The 15,000-nt window shown below is 51.9% G+C and overlaps 2 protein-coding genes across 5 annotated transcripts in view; both read left to right on the forward strand.

Moving 5' to 3' along the window:
- The window catches only part of LOC310821959 (uncharacterized protein), a gene marked incomplete at its 5' end in the record, with an annotated part of 10,660 nt that extends 9,359 nt beyond the window's left edge, over nucleotides 1-1,301 (forward strand). Inside the window, one exon of the mRNA XM_083694249.1 lies at nucleotides 127-1,301. Within this exon, the coding sequence (XP_083550375.1) occupies nucleotides 127-714 (588 nt within the window). The 3' untranslated portion in view covers nucleotides 715-1,301. The remainder of the gene's footprint in view (nucleotides 1-126) is intronic.
- A 3,094-nt stretch (nucleotides 1,302-4,395) lies between these two features.
- The window catches only part of LOC310821936 (bromodomain-containing protein 4-like), a 19,054-nt gene continuing 8,449 nt past the window's right edge, over nucleotides 4,396-15,000 (forward strand). For 3 of the 4 annotated variants that reach the window (XM_083694216.1, XM_083694218.1, XM_083694217.1), the window contains exons 1-11: nucleotides 5,454-5,597; nucleotides 6,954-7,215; nucleotides 7,479-7,571; nucleotides 8,935-9,072; nucleotides 9,332-9,464; nucleotides 9,653-9,987; nucleotides 10,252-10,680; nucleotides 11,861-11,989; nucleotides 12,445-12,675; nucleotides 13,355-13,575; nucleotides 13,780-13,880. In XM_083694216.1, the coding sequence (XP_083550342.1) occupies nucleotides 5,497-5,597; nucleotides 6,954-7,215; nucleotides 7,479-7,571; nucleotides 8,935-9,072; nucleotides 9,332-9,464; nucleotides 9,653-9,987; nucleotides 10,252-10,680; nucleotides 11,861-11,989; nucleotides 12,445-12,675; nucleotides 13,355-13,575; nucleotides 13,780-13,880 (2,173 nt within the window). In that variant the 5' untranslated portion in view covers nucleotides 5,454-5,496. Of the gene's footprint in view, nucleotides 4,473-5,453; nucleotides 5,598-6,953; nucleotides 7,216-7,478; nucleotides 7,572-8,934; nucleotides 9,073-9,331; nucleotides 9,465-9,652; nucleotides 9,988-10,251; nucleotides 10,681-11,860; nucleotides 11,990-12,444; nucleotides 12,676-13,354; nucleotides 13,576-13,779; nucleotides 13,881-15,000 lie in introns of those variants that run through there. The other variant, XM_083694219.1, reaches the window with a different exon arrangement.

Consider the following 15,000-nt stretch of genomic DNA (forward strand, 5'->3'; position numbering starts at 1 on the left):
AAGCGTGTGAGTGAATGGGATACAGAGTCTGCTCGCTAAATCGTGTGTGTGTCAGTCTCTCCCACACCTACCTGTGTATCACGGTCGTGTGTGTTTGCGTCTCTAAACCACGTTTTCTCCCCGCAGGGCGAGAACCCCTTCATTGGTAACCAGGACGACCAGGACCCTGAGGACTCCATGGTGATGGAGGTGACGGAGGCGGAGCTTGCCGACCAGAGCCACGGCGACCTGGAGACGACGAAGGGGGAGGCGGCCACCGCTGAGGAGGAGGAGGAGGGAGAGGGAGAGGCCCCGGAGGAGGAGGAGGAAGAGGAGGCCGCCCCGGAGGAGGAGGAGGAGGCTGGGGAAGAAGAGGCGGAGGAGGAGGAGGAGAAGATGGAGGAGGAGGAGGGAGTAGCAGCAGCAGCAGCAGTGGACACAGACGGAGGAGAGGTGGAGAAAGAAGGAGAGGTGGCAAAGGGAGGAGAGGAGGAGGAGGAGCTGGGAGGAGAGGAAGAGGAGGAAGGGTTTGAGGTTGGGGACGGGGAGGAGTTCTTGTTGAATGATGAGGTAGGGGAGGAAGAGGAGGAGGAGGAAGAAGAAGAGGAGGCTGGAGGAGAGGCGGGGGCGGGGGGAGCGGATGAGGGGGTGGAGGCGGTGGTGGAGGAGGACGAGGAGACGGACAAGAAGGACGACGACAAGAATGACGACGTGGTGGTGGTCGTCATAGAGTGAACTTTGACCTAAAGATGACCCCCCACACCCCCTCCTTCCCCTCCCTCTGGACCAATCAACACTGCTCTCCCTCCCCCCTGCTCAGCCAGTCACATTCTTTACCTCCCTCCAACAGCCAACCACGTTCATTTCTACTTAACGTACCTCCCTCCCCTGTCGCCTAGACAACGAACATACACTAATGTACATCTGTTCTCATCTCAACTTTCTTTTTGTGTTTTTATAGATTTTTCTTTTGTTTTTGTTTTTTTTGTGCCTTTGCTCAGAATCTGTCAAGTTAATTTTGACTTTTGTTGTTGTTGAGAATGGCCTCGTTGTGGTAGACGGTAATAATTTGTCGTTGTTACACACACACACACACACACACACACACAACCCCCCCTACCTTGGACACTTGGCCTGTAAAATCATGAGATTCTTACGAAGTGAGAATGGATCATCCCCCCCCCCCCCCCCAAACATGCGCCGAAGTTGACTTCTATTTTGTTTGTGTGTTAGAGGCAAGAAGAGGCAGGTTTTATTTTTACAGATGGTCTTTGTTCGTGTGTTGTTTTTTTGACAGCTATAAATAAATGTTTATAACTCACGATTTAGCTTGTTTGTGATTTTCTCTCTCCACCGGCAGTGAGGTTTTTAGCAATAACTGATGAAAACGTCCCGTTTCTACAGCCTTCCCCTGAAGTTACACACACCCACTACCGTCTTCATCCATGTGAGGAAGTGCACAAGTGCGTACTTCAGGAAAAAGGTGGAGAAATGGGATGCAGAATAAGGAAGCGCATGGATATCGGACTCCATCTGCTTGGTTCTCTGTTGAAAACTACACTGCACACTTCAGTTGTCATACAGTGATCAAAGCAGGTGTAACTTTAGTCATACTCATAGTCATATGAGTCATAGTCATAGTTGTAGTATTGGGAGATGTAGTCCTATTTCTCTGTAAATGTTTTGTGGAAGAAAACAGGGAGTTACGTCCAGAGTTTAGTTAGTTAGAGCCACAGACCTCGTCAATTCCCTTTAGTCACCACTAGACGGCACACTGACTCCACTTATGAACAAATTGCTTGCTTTTATGTAATTTGGCAGCACAATAATTTCGTCTTGATTTTCTAAAAGGATACATACGGCAAGTATCAATTGTTAATTATATTTAATAAATACACAAAGGAAAGGAGTGATTTGTTGGCTTGTAACATCCCGAACCAGTCAATTGAAGTTGTTATGCAACAGTCAAATAATCATAATCGGTATGAATTGAGGTTAATGTAAATAACCGTTTCCACAGCCCGTGGTGTATTGGGGGGGGGGATTTGTTCGGGTGTGTGTCCCATGTTTGAAATCATTGCATGGTACTGCATCATCTGGGAGGAGGGAGGGAGAGAGAGAGAGAGAGAGAGAGAGAGGGAGGGGGGGGAGAGAGCGAGAGAGGGGGGGGAGGGAGAGCGAGAGAAGGGGGGAGAGAGGGGGAGGGAGGGGGGGGAGAGAGAGAGGGAGGGGGGAGAGAGAGGGAGGGGGGGGAGAGAGAGAGGGAGGGGGGGGGGGGAGAGAGAGAGGGAGGGGGGGGGGGAGAGAGAGAGGGAGGGGGGGGGGAGTCGTGGAGAGGTGACATTCGTCCGACCGACGTTCACACGGCCCCGCCGTGCGTCTGACGTCACCGACGTCGAACGGGGCTGTTTGTTCTGGATTCGGGGTGAGGAAGATCCGCGCTCGCTGACAACCGACCCGAAGAAGGTAAATAAACGGATTTCTGCCCTCACAGCCGGTGACAGCGGTACGGGAAACAAAAGCCTTCGAGCCCACGAGTCCAATAAACGCCTCGCAACCGGGCTCGGTCGCGTATTTCGCCTGCTGTCGGTGTGCGCGGTGCCGAGCGGGGGCATGAGCCGTCTCCTATCGCAGGCCCGTCGCCGGTGCGGGGCGCACGGGAGGATGAATATCATCCGTCTTGACGTTACCAGGCTTTCGTGTCTTGCATAACCTGTGTTTCCGCCATGTAATCACGTTAACGCTTAGTAAACGGTGTTTTTGGAGGCTCACGAACTCTCCCCGTTGTCACTGCGGACGGTAGGTGCGGGACGGTGGCAGGCTAGTGGTAGCAGCAGCTAGCGGGCTAGCCTGCTAGCCGTGGTTGTTTGTTTGTAGCCCCGTAGGCCGTATTCGTGACCGGAGTTACGTGCTCTCGGTAACGTACTCTACGCTCGGCGGCGTTCGGACCAAGCGTGAAATACGACGTAGGTCGTTTCGAGAATAACGAGAACCGTCCGAGCGGTATTCTGAAAGGCTGTTTACGTACGCAGCTGTCAGACCCAGAACTGCTGACAGCGAACATGGCGAGCTATTGTATCTCCACCGAGGCGAATTATACCACCGTTTAACCCAGTCCTGCGGAATGCACTTCCGATCTCCACACCAACAACACACACAAAAAGACTTAATTCTATTTCTGGAATAATAGGGAGTTATTGGTGACACAGCGACCGCCATTTTGTATATTTACTCGTTATTGGGACACAATATTGAGGGTTATTTGACTTGGCTTTGATAGACGTCTTCGCACTTGACACTGCGCTTTTAAATGAGTGGATCGGTGGGATCGGGAACGGATCGCCTGAAGTCCCGTTCTGTAGGTACGTAGCTCAAGTGACGCACTTGCAATGCGCTTGGTTCCGAAGCCGAACGGTGGGACAGCACCGTGGGGTTTATTGTCCGGTGTCGCATTGTTATTACTGTAGCCAGCCGACACGGCTGGTTTAATTGTCCCTTCCTCTCTGTCGTTTCTTCGGTTCATCCGTTTCCAGCGCACGTTGCGCTGCCTTTGAGATGAGCGCTTAAGAGTCTAAATCAGTGTCAGCAAACATAAACTTCACCAACGGACTGGTCAGCAACGTCCCGCTGATGGGTGACAGTCAGTTGGTTGAATGTAGAGCAATACTGTTCTACACACACTCAGGTCACATGCTCTGTGTGTGTGTGTGTGTGTGTGTGTGTGTGTGTGTGTTCATTCTGCACCATCGTCTCCCAGGGAGTCAACAGACACACACACAGCACCTCTCTTGGGAGAGGGTACACAAAAACTCTTTCATTCACACTCTGAATGGTCACGTGGAGAGATGACCCTCTGTTTCCACTTTCTGTTTCATTTACACAAACAGCCCGCAACCTGTCCACACACACACACACTGTATCTACTTCTGCCTCTGCCAAAAACAACACACTCAAACTCACTACCTTTGGGCAAACAGACACTTGTTGGCGCGCAGTGTGTACCACCACCATCATCCTCACTCACTCACTCTATCTCTCTCCCTCTCTCTCTCTCTCCCTCTCTATCTCTCTCCCTCCCTCTCTCTCTCTCTCTCCCTCTCTCTCTCTCTCCCTCTCTATCTCTCTCCCTCTCTATCTCTCTCCCTCCCTCTCTCTCTCCCTCCCTCTCTCTCTCTCTCCCTCTCTATCTCTCTCCCTCCCTCTCTCTTTCCCTCCCTCTCTCTCTCTATCTCTCTCCCTCTCTATCTCTCTCCTCAGGTGTGACCCGAGTCCCTCCACCGGTGTTGTGTTCCTTGCCCCCCTTCTACAGCGCTCACTCTCAGATACCCCACCTGCCCAAAGTCTGCCCACCCCCGTCCTCATCCACCAGCATCGTTCACCACCCCCTCTCCGTCACCGCGACCCCCCCCTCCCCCCTCCCCCCCACCACATACACACGGAGATATGACCCCCCTCTGGACTAGACGGAAGCCTGCACTGCATCAGACAAACATGTAAGTCAAACTTCAAACATCCCCTATGGGGGGGGGGTCTTGTTTGCCTCTCTTGTGGTCTGTATACGGCAGCCTAAAGAATTAATTGAATAACAACATCATCATCATCATCGTCGTCGTAGCAGTAGTCGTATCAGCGGTAGAGAACAGAAAGAGATTTCCTGGTGATATGAGGGGTTGTTTTTTGTCAGGTCCGTCTGCTGATGCGGTGTGTAACACTGTACCCAGGCTCTGGTTTATCACCAACAACCATCATAACAATTACTAATGTTTAACTTCCTCCTTGTGTGTGTGGGTGTGACAAAGAGTGTGTGGGTGTGCGTGCGTGTGCGTGTGATCACGGTCACGTGCATGCATGTGGGTGTACTAATGGCGTGTTTGTTGACTGTGTCTGTGAGCGAGCCGCCTCAGGGTATTGCTGGGAAAAAGGGGGGTGGAGTGAGCGAGAACAGAGAGGGAGGAGGGAGGGAGGAGGGGAGCTTTAAAGTATCGCCAACCAACCAGGAAGTGGGAGAGGCATTCTCTCACAGCACGACGGCAGAAAAGAAGAAAAGAAAGCTCTAGAACTCTTTTTTTAATTTCTTTTTTTTTTTTACTCCCTTCTTTTTTTACTCTTTGTTCCTTCCTTTACCAACCTCTTTCTCTCTCTCCCTCCCTTTTCTCTCCCTTTGTCTCTCTTTCTGTGAATGAGGGAGTCATGGAACAGGGAGAAAGTTAGCTAACACAAGGGAGAGGGAGGGAGGGAGAGAAGGAGAAAAAGAGAAATGGATTCTCTCTCATTCTCTTACTCCCACAGAACCGGAGCCAGCTTGTCTTTTGACTGTTGTCTTCTTAAAGAAGAACACATGGAATTCCTTCCCCGAATCCAGAATCTGAATAATTGCAAAATTCCCGTCGGGAATCAATCCTGACCCTGGACCTTGGATCCCGGAATGTTTGGGAACTGCTCGGGAAGCATTGGGGTCTGAGTGTTAGCCTGTGTGTGTGTTTTGGGATATTTCTCTGGTGGATTGGGAACTTTTCCATGGATTATAAGATGCACTCCAAGTCTGGCAGTCTGTCGGATTTCCAGACCCTCGATGCTCTACTGGAGAGGATAGCCCATTACTCTGTCACTCTGAGGAGGTACCACACACACACACACACACACACACACAAGGTCAAAGGTTTTAGCCGTAGTTGTGTTATGTTGAATGTTTGATATCTGGGAAGGATCACCTTAGTTGTGGGTGTGTGTGGGTGTGTGTGGGTGTGTGTGGGTGTAGGGTTGTGTGTAATGGGGAAAGTCCAGTCCTCCTGGATGTTTGTGGTCCAGGCAGCCAGTGACACAGTCTGCTGTTATGCCTGACACATTCTTCCCCTTTTCTGTGTGTGTGTGTGTGTGTGTGTGTGTGTGTGGAGAGAAGAGAAGAGAAGAGAAGTCAAATGGAGGTCAGATGAGAAAGTAGATAGAGAGTTTATGAAGGTAGTAGCTAAAAGATTAGGTCATATATTATTAATGATCGGCTTTCAAGCCAAATCATCCCGCCTACTGTGCGTGCGTGTGTGTGTGTGTGTGTGTGTGCGTGTGTGTGTGTGTGTGTGGAGGCCAGGTTGAGCAGGTTGGGCTGGTCTCTCCCCCTCTGCGTACCTCTGGATGTGTTCAGGCCTCTGGTCTCGTCCTGTTGCTTTCTTCACAAGGTGAAGCAGATGAGTCATACAACTGGGAGTTCACTGCACGCGCACATGCGTGTGTGTGTGTGTGTGTGCATGCTGTGTGTGTGTGCGTGCGTGTGTGTGTGTGTGTGTGCATGCTGTGTGTGTGTGCTGCGTGTGCTGAGAGAGAGAGAGAGGAACGCTCCACCCCTGCTATTGGTGGTGGTGATGAAAGTGATGATGATGATGAAAGTGATGATGATGATGCTTGCCATGCTTCTGTCGAGGATGTGACTGTCACTATGGATGAGGCGAGCGTGGTGATGATGATGATGATGATGATACCATAGGTTAACAGTAGCACTGGTGGTGATGATGATGATCATCCTCTTCCTCTCATATAGCTGAGTTAGGTGGTGGTGATGATGATGATCCTCTTCCTCTCATATAGCTGAGTTAGGTGGTGATGATGATGATAGGTTAACAGTAGCACTGGTGGTGATGATGATGATCATCCTCTTCCTCTCATATAGCTGAGTTAGGTGGTGATGATGATGATGATCCTCTTCCTCTCATATAGCTGAGTTAGGAGGTGATGATGATGATGATGATACCATAGGTTAACAGTAGCACTGGTGATGATGATGATGATGATGATGATACCATAGGTTAACAGTAGCACTGGTGGTGATGATGATCCTCTTCCTCTCATATAGCTGAGTTAGGTGGTGATGATGATGATGATGATAGGTTAACAGTTTTGAGGATGATAATAATTTTGATATCATAGCTGAGCAGTAGTGATGATGATGATGATGATGATGATCCTCTTCCTCCCCCCTCTAGAGAGTCGAGCGAGGCGTGTGATGGCCTGAGTGGGCCCCCCCCAGTCGTGCCTGCCCCCCCAGGGTCCAAACTGTCTGACTGGGACTCCCCCCCCCCCTCTGTCCACCCGCCTCCACGGCCCGCCCCCCCCCCTGCTGCCATGGGAGACGGACTGGAGGCGGGCAGCAGCCAGGCCCCGGCCCCGCCCCCCCTGACCTTCAACCACCCGCCCCCCGAGACGTGGAACCCCTCGAGACCCAAGCGCCAGACCAACCAGCTACAGGTGTGTGTGTGTGTGTGTGTGTGTGTGTGTGTGTGTGTGTGTGTGTGTGTGTGAAGGAAAGACGGATTGACCTTTATTAGCCATGTTACCTTTCCGAGTTTTTCCGAACCACGTGACCTGACCAGGAAAAAAAAAAAAAAGCTCTGGATTAAATTCCTGGATTAATTCCATCTGTCTGACGAACAGGAAAGAAGATGACCATTGACATTTAAAGGGCCTTCCATCTCTTCATTGTTGTGTTCCGTTGTGTTCCGTTGTTGCAGTTCCTGCTGAAGGCGGTCTTAAAGACACTGTGGAAACACCAGTTCTCCTGGCCCTTCCAGGCCCCCGTAGACTCCATCAAACTCAACCTGCCTGTGAGTACTGAGAGAGAGAGGTGGGGGGGGGGGGGGAGGAGAGGGGAACCAGAAGGTGTGTGTCCGATGTAGGTGTGTGTGTGTGTGTGTGTGTGTCCGATGCAGGTGTGTGTGTGTGTCTCCGATGCAGGTGTGTGTGTGTGTGTGTCCGATGCAGGTGTGTGTGTGTATGTGTGTTGTTTTTTTTACGTCAGACAAAGTGACACTGGCACATCGTGTGTATAAATAGAATCGGCGTAGCGTGAACATGTCTCAAAGGCGTTCGGCGTCTCCGAGTATCAGTTCAAAGCTCCTCTTTCAGGGAACAGAGCCGAACAGAGAGTTAAAACGTCACGCCTCACAGACGGCCTGCCTCGTCAGTTTGTTCCCCACAACGGAGGCTCCAGTCAGATAGGTCTAGACTTGCTGGGATGGCCTGCAGCCTGTTTCTGAACAGGCGGGCCGGGCCGCGCTCACAGCAAGCTGCTGCTGCTGCCAGACGTTGAGCAGCCTTGTTACTTTGTCATCCAGAAAAGTGCGTGTGTGAGTGTCTGTGTCTTTGACAGCCAGAAGTATGTGTGTGTGTGTGTGTCTTTGTCAGCCAGAAGTGTGTGTGTGTTACTTTGGCGTGTGTATGTGTTACTTTGGCATCCAGAAGTGTGCGTGCGTGTGTGTGTTACTTTGTCAGCCAGAAGTGTGTGTGTGTGTGTGTGTGTGTGTGTGTGTGCGCGTGTGTGTGTGTGTTACTTTGGCATCCAGAAGGCGGGACTTTGTTTTTGTTTTGGAGAGAGAAGCGTCTCTCTGCAGTGCACTGGAAACAGGGATAGGCTACTATTTGGCCGGCAACTATTTTCATTCTTTTTGTCGACCAAAATTGAAACCCTGTGTGGGTGTGGGGGTGGGGGTGGGGGTGGGTGTGTGATAAAGTGACGGTGATAATGATTAAGTCTAAAGCTAACTGTTATCCTTAAACCTTTTCTCTCTCTCTCTATCCCTCCTCTCCCTCCTCTCTCTCTATCCCTCCTCTCTCCCTCTCTCTCTCCCTCTCTCTCCTCTCTCTCTCTCCTCTCTCTCTGTCTCTCTCTCTCCTCTCTCTGTCTCTCTCTCTCCTCTCTCTATCCCTCCTCTCCCTCTCTCTCCTCTCTCTCTCTCCTCTCTCTCTGTCTCTCTCTCTGTCTCTCTGTCTCTCTCTATCCCTCTCTCTCTCTCCCTCTCTCTCTCTCTCCCTCTCTCTCTCTATCCCTCTCTCTCTCTCCTCCCTCTCTCTCTCTCTCTCCCTCTCTCTCTCTCCTCTCTCTCTCTTCCTCTCTCTCTCTCTCTCTATCCCTCCTCTCTCTCTCTCTCTCTCTCTCCTCTCTCTCCTCTCTCTCTCTCTCTCTCTCAGGACTATTATAAGATCATTAAGGTACCGATGGACATGGGAACCATCAAGAAGCGCCTGGAGAACAGCTACTACTGGAACGCCCAGGAATGTATCCAAGACTTCAACACCATGTTCACCAACTGCTACATCTACAACAAGGTACAGTGCGCACGCACGCACACACACTCGCACGCACGCACACACACACACACACACACACACACACACACACACACTTTCTCACACACACACACTCACACGCACTCGCACACACACACACACTCTCACACACACTCACGCACGCACACACACACACACACACACAGGTGTTGATGGCCGAAGCAAACACAGTCAAACACACACTACAATAGGACTAACCGTAACGTGTGTGTGTGTGTGTGTGTGTGTGTGTGTGTAGCCCGGTGATGACATCGTGTTGATGGCGGAGGCTCTAGAGAAGATGTTCCTCCAGAAGATCACCGAGATGCCCCAAGAGGAGACTGAGATCGCCGTGGTTACCAAGGGTCGTCGGGGCGGCAGGCGGGAAACAGGTACACTGAGAAAGGGGGCGTGGCCTTCCCTTGAATTCCTTCCTTGTTTTCCAATTCCAAGGAACACTTGTTATCATACTAACTGTGTGCTTTCTGTCTCTCTCCTCCTCCTGTTTCATTTCTTGCACTCCTTATCTCTCTCTCCCTCTCTCTCTCTCTCTCTCTCCCCCCCCACCCACCCACCCCAGGTCTCCTCTCTAAGTCTGACTCGGGCCAGGACTCCTCCCCCTCCACCACCCCCCACACGCGAGGCTTTTCCTCCCCGTCGCCGAGCCCCCAGACCCGGGGTCCGCCGGTGCCCCAGGGGCCCCCCACGCTCCCCCTGGCCCTTCCTCCACAGAGCCTGCTCCCTCGTGTGCCCCCCACCCCCCCCTCCCACGCCCCCCAGCTGGGACCCCCCTTCCCCCTCAGCCCTCTGGATGTCCTGGCCCAGGGCCTGACCTCCGTGCCCCTCCCAGCCCCCCCGACCCACCAGGGCCTCCACCTCGCCCCCATCCTACAGAGCATGGCCCCCCCAGCCAAGGTGAGGACCAGGGAGGGACGCACTTGTTTTGCTCTCAACATGACACGTTGTTAAACTTTGGGGGAAATGTGTCGTCTGTGGTACGGTCTTGTCTGGTCTTGTGATGTGCTTTGAATTAATTTTTTTCTCTCCTATAGCATCATATATTTTATGTTTTATTTTTATTTATTTTTTACATGGTAATTTATGTCCATTATGGTATATTTGGTAATGTGTGGTGTCTTGTGGTTGGATGAAATTAAATTCCCCCCCATCCACCCGCAGCAGAGGAAGAGCCAGAAGAGGAAGGCAGACACCACCACGCCCACCGCCAACGACCAGCTCAGCGAGTCCTCCCCCGTGTCCGCCGAGCCCCGCCCCCCCCGCCGCGAGAGCAGCCGCCCCTCCAAGCTGCCCAAGCGGGACTCCCAGCCGGATTCCCAGCACCACCTGGGGCTGGGGGGGGGACTGGGGGTCGGCGGCGGCGGTATCGGAGGGGGGTCGCTGGGGGTCGGCGGGGGAGGAGGGGGGACCCACGGCAGCCCCAAGCGCCAGGAGCAGCTGCGGTACTGCGGAGGGCTGGTGAGGGAGATGCTGTCGAAGAAACACGTGGCGTACGCCTGGCCCTTCTACAAGCCCGTGGACGTGCGGGCGCTCGGTCTCCACGACTACCACGACATCATCAAGCACCCGATGGACCTCAGCACCGCCAAGGTGAGCTCATTGCAGGGGGGGGGCGGGGGGCTCTGGAGTACCAAGGAGTTCCAGAACTCTGCAGCCTCCTTTAGGTACTTGTGGAATCTGGCCATCCAGTTTCTGTGGCTAACCTAGTGGTTTGCACCTTGCAGTGTAGCCTCTGTAGTTCGGCTGGTGAGGTCTTCTGTGGATGGGAGTCTCTGACACATTCACGCCGACCTCCTGGAGAGTGTTCCTGATCAGTGGCATAGTTTTGTTTTGGGGTTTTTTCTTAGTTATGGTGAGCATTCTTCGGTCATCCTCTGCAGAAGTCTTCCTTGGCCTACTAGCCTGTTTGCGATTGCTGAGCTCACCAGTGTTTTTCTTCTTTTGGATGATGTTCCAAACTGTTGTTGTTGGCAAGCCTAAGGTTTTGGATATGTTTAAGGTTTTGGATATGTTTATGTTTAAGGTTTTGGATATGTTTAAGGTTTTGGATATGTTTAAGGTTTTGGATATGTTTAAGGTTTTGCATATGTTTAAGGTGTTTATGATAGTTTCTTTCTAATTTCTCAGTCCAGTAATGACTTCCTTGACTTGCAGTAACATCTCTTTGGTGGTCATGTTGACAGACACCAACAGCAGACTCCAAAGGAAAACATTAAGGCTAGAATCAGTACTAGACATTGACAGCTCTCTTATTCCTGCACACATGAACACACCTGGCAGAACACACCTGACTCACCAGAAACATCTGTCGAGCCAATCTTCCAATACGACTGGTTCCCTGAAGTAGAGTAGTAATTTCTAAAAGGTGAAACCAATTGACTTGAGACGTTGACTTGAAGCTGAGAATCTATAACGTTTTAACCTTTAAAGCTTTAACCTCGTAGTAGTTGTCAGCACGTGAAACCTTTGTTCCCAGCAGAAGCATTGAAAGAGCTGAACGTTGTCTAAGGGGGACATAGTCTATTGCCTGTCCCAATAACTATCCCTCACCATACCATAATGGACCCAGTTCAGAGATCTTGGCTCCCTTCTGTCGACCTAAAACATTCTTTTATACTTGCTCTAACGGTTAGTGTGTGTGTGTGTGTGTGTGTGTGTGTGTGTGTGTGTGTGTGTGTGTGTGTGTGTGTGTGTGTGTGTGTGTGTGTCTGTGTGTGTCTGTGTGTGTCTGTGTGTGTCTGTGTGTGTGTGTGTGTGTCCGTCCCCTCAGAATAAGCTGGACATGAGGCAGTACCGAGATGCCCAGGAGTTTGCGGCCGACGTGCGGTTAATGTTCTCCAACTGTTACAAGTACAACCCTCCCGACCACGACGTGGTTGCCATGGCGCGCAAACTACAGGTGAAGGATGCACAACCGACATTCAGTCTCACACCACTTCAGTGAACACACGTACAACTAACTACCTTTTTATTTGCCATCAATCAACTGTTTGGAGTGTGGTATTTTCTGCCCCCCCCCCCCTCACCCCCCTCGGGACAACACACGTGCACACCCCCCAGGGAGAACAGAGAGCTCTGGGCACAGGGTCAGCCATCGTTGGTGCCCCTGGAGTAGTTAGGGGTTAAGTGCCTTGCTCAAGGGCACAACGGCAATCTGGTAGGCACCTTAGATATGGTGCCAGCAACCCTCCAGTCACCAGCTCACATCCGGCTCCCTCCCGGGGTGGGGATCGAACCAGCGACCTGCCGGTTGCCGGTCGGCCTCTCTCACCTCTAGGCTACAACTGCACACAAACTGTCAAACAAGCTTTATCGATTCACACCTCTGACCTCCGACCTCTCTCTCTGTAACAGGACGTGTTTGAGATGCGCTTCGCCAAAATGCCCGACGAGCCAGAGGAGACAGCCGCAGCGCCTGTCCCCGCCCCCTCGCCCGCCCTCCACCCCGCCCCCTCGGCCAGACAAGCCCCTCCCCCCGCGCCCCCCTCGTCCTCGGAGAGTTCCGGAGAATCGTCGTCGGAGTCCGACTCGTCGGAGTCCTCGGAACACGGGCGAGCTCAGAGACTGGCCGAGCTCCAGGAGCAGGTGAGGAAGAAAGAGGGGGTGAGAGGAAGAAGAGGGGGAGAAGAAGAGGAGGAGATGGAAGGTGGGAGAACGAGAGGAAAGGAGAGAAACAGAAAGGAGGCAGTGTGATGTTCCGGGGCAGGGAAGAACGAGGGATGAGGGAGTAAATAAAAGCATTTGATGAAAGAAAGGAAAGTGGGGAAGAGGAGTTGATTTAAAGGGGAGGAGAAGAACGAGATGAAGGGAAAGTGTAAAGGGAGTCTGAGAGAGAGGGAGGCAAAGCAGGGTGAGAGAGAGGGAGGCAAAGCAGGGTGAGGGAGAGGGAGGCAAAGCAGGGTGAGGGAGAGGGAGGCAAAGCAGGGTGAGAGAGAGGGAGGCAAAGCAGGGTGAGGGAGGCAAAGCAGGGTGAGAGAGAGGGAGGCAAAGCAGGGTGAGGGAGGCAAAGCAGGGTGAGAGAGAGGGAGGCAAAGCAGGGTGAGGGAGGCAAAGCAGGGTGAGGGAGAGGGAGGCAAAGCAGGGTGAGGGAGAGGGAGGCAAAGCAGGGTGAGGGAGGCAAAGCAGGGTGAGGGAGGCAAAGCAGGGTGAGGGAGAGGGAGGCAAAGCAGGGTGAGGGAGGCAAAGCAGGGTGAGAGAGAGGGAGTTTGAGAGTAAGTGACTGTGTCTCTTTAGCGCCCTCTTGTGTCTGTCTTGTATTCTGCAGCTCAAAGCTGTTCACGAACAGCTCGCCGCTCTGTCCCAGCCTCAGGCCAGCAAACCCAAGAGGAAGGAGAGGGAGAAGAAGGAGAAGAAGAAAGACAAGCACAAGAAGAAGATAGGAGGGGAGGAGCCCCCGGAGACTCCGCCCCCTGTCATCCTCCAGCCAACCAGGAAGAGCAAGATCAGCAAGGACCCGGCCACGCCCAAGAAGATCAAGAAACCCAGGTCAGGCTGGGGAGGACGTTCCCATGAACTCTCCCCTTCGGTCTCCCCCCCCCCCTCTCTCTCTGCTCTCTTTTCTCCCTCTGTCTCTGATCTCCTCTCTCTATATATATATACCTTTGTGACCTACCTTTTTTCTTCTAATTCTTCTGATCTTAAACCGAATGTCTCATCTTCCCTCTTTCTCTCTCCTTCTCTCCATCACAGTAAAAAAGAAGGGGGGAAGAGCAGTCGTCCTGGTGCCCCGTCTCAGACCGGCCCCACCCCCCTCGCCCCCTCAGCCTCCCTGGAGGCCGAGGACGACACAGGTGTGTTTGGGACAGGTGTGTTTGGGGACAGGTGTGTTTGGGGACAGGTGTGTTTGGGGACAGGTGTGTTGGGGACAGGTGTGTTTGGGGACAGGTGTGTTTGGGGACAGGTGTGTTTGGGGACAGGTGTGTTTGAGGACAGGTGTGTTTGGGGACAGGTGTGTTTGGGAGCAGGTGTGTTTGAGGACAGGTGTGTTGGGAGCAGGTGTGTTTGGGGACAGGTGTGTTTGAGGACAGGTGTGTTTGGGACAGGTGTGTTGGGAGCAGGTGTGTTTGGGGACAGGTGTGTTTGGGGACAGGTGTGTCTCCAAACACACCTCACACCCCACTCTCTTTGAGGACAGCTCGATTATTTTGTGGAAAGCATGCGTCACTGTGCTATGTCTGTTGAACACAGGTCTTCTGAATGACCTGGATATGCTGAAAAGTTTAACAGTCTCTGTTGTGTCTCTATGTTGTTGAGATTTAGATCAGTTAGCCTATTTTCACATGCGATTCTGAGGTGGAGACCCCCAAAAAATGACCCAATGTGATTGTGTTAAGACTTAATTATAAGCCCATGATTGTGCTTTGGGTCTCCTATAAACATTCCTCTGGGTCATGAGTCAGTCCCCAAATGGCCTCCAAACATGGTCTTGTTGAGTCTAAACACACCCCTACCCTGTGGTAGATTAATTGCCCATCACCCAAAACAACAGATGTTCTGCACCAAGGAGAAGGTCGATAAAACTGTGTGTTCTGCTCTGAAGAAGTTATTTATGCCAGGGTTTGACTCCGGAATCGATTCTGTTTAATAAAAGCCTCAGTGTTTGACCGCCCAAAACTCAGAACATCTCTTCTCATTTTGGAACAATTGGATCTTCTTCGAAACACGGAGGACGGAATTCTATTGAGCCTGAGAAAGCTCTTATTTTTTGTACAAACAACTTTTTGTTGTTTACGGAAACTAGCTAGTTTGTTAGAAGTTAGGAATGCGATTTGGAAGTGAGGAGTGGGGACGTCCAGCAGTCTGAAAACAAAAAGGGTTTTCTTTTTTCTATATTTATCAAAACGGCTTCTGATATCTGATTGGTGCTACGGCCTGTCAATCATTTCATTTCGAACGTCAGCCCACCCTCTT

The sequence above is a fragment of the Argentina silus genome, assembly GCF_951799395.1.
Source record: "Argentina silus genome assembly, chromosome: 22".
NCBI classification, from domain to species: domain Eukaryota; kingdom Metazoa; phylum Chordata; class Actinopteri; order Argentiniformes; family Argentinidae; genus Argentina; species Argentina silus.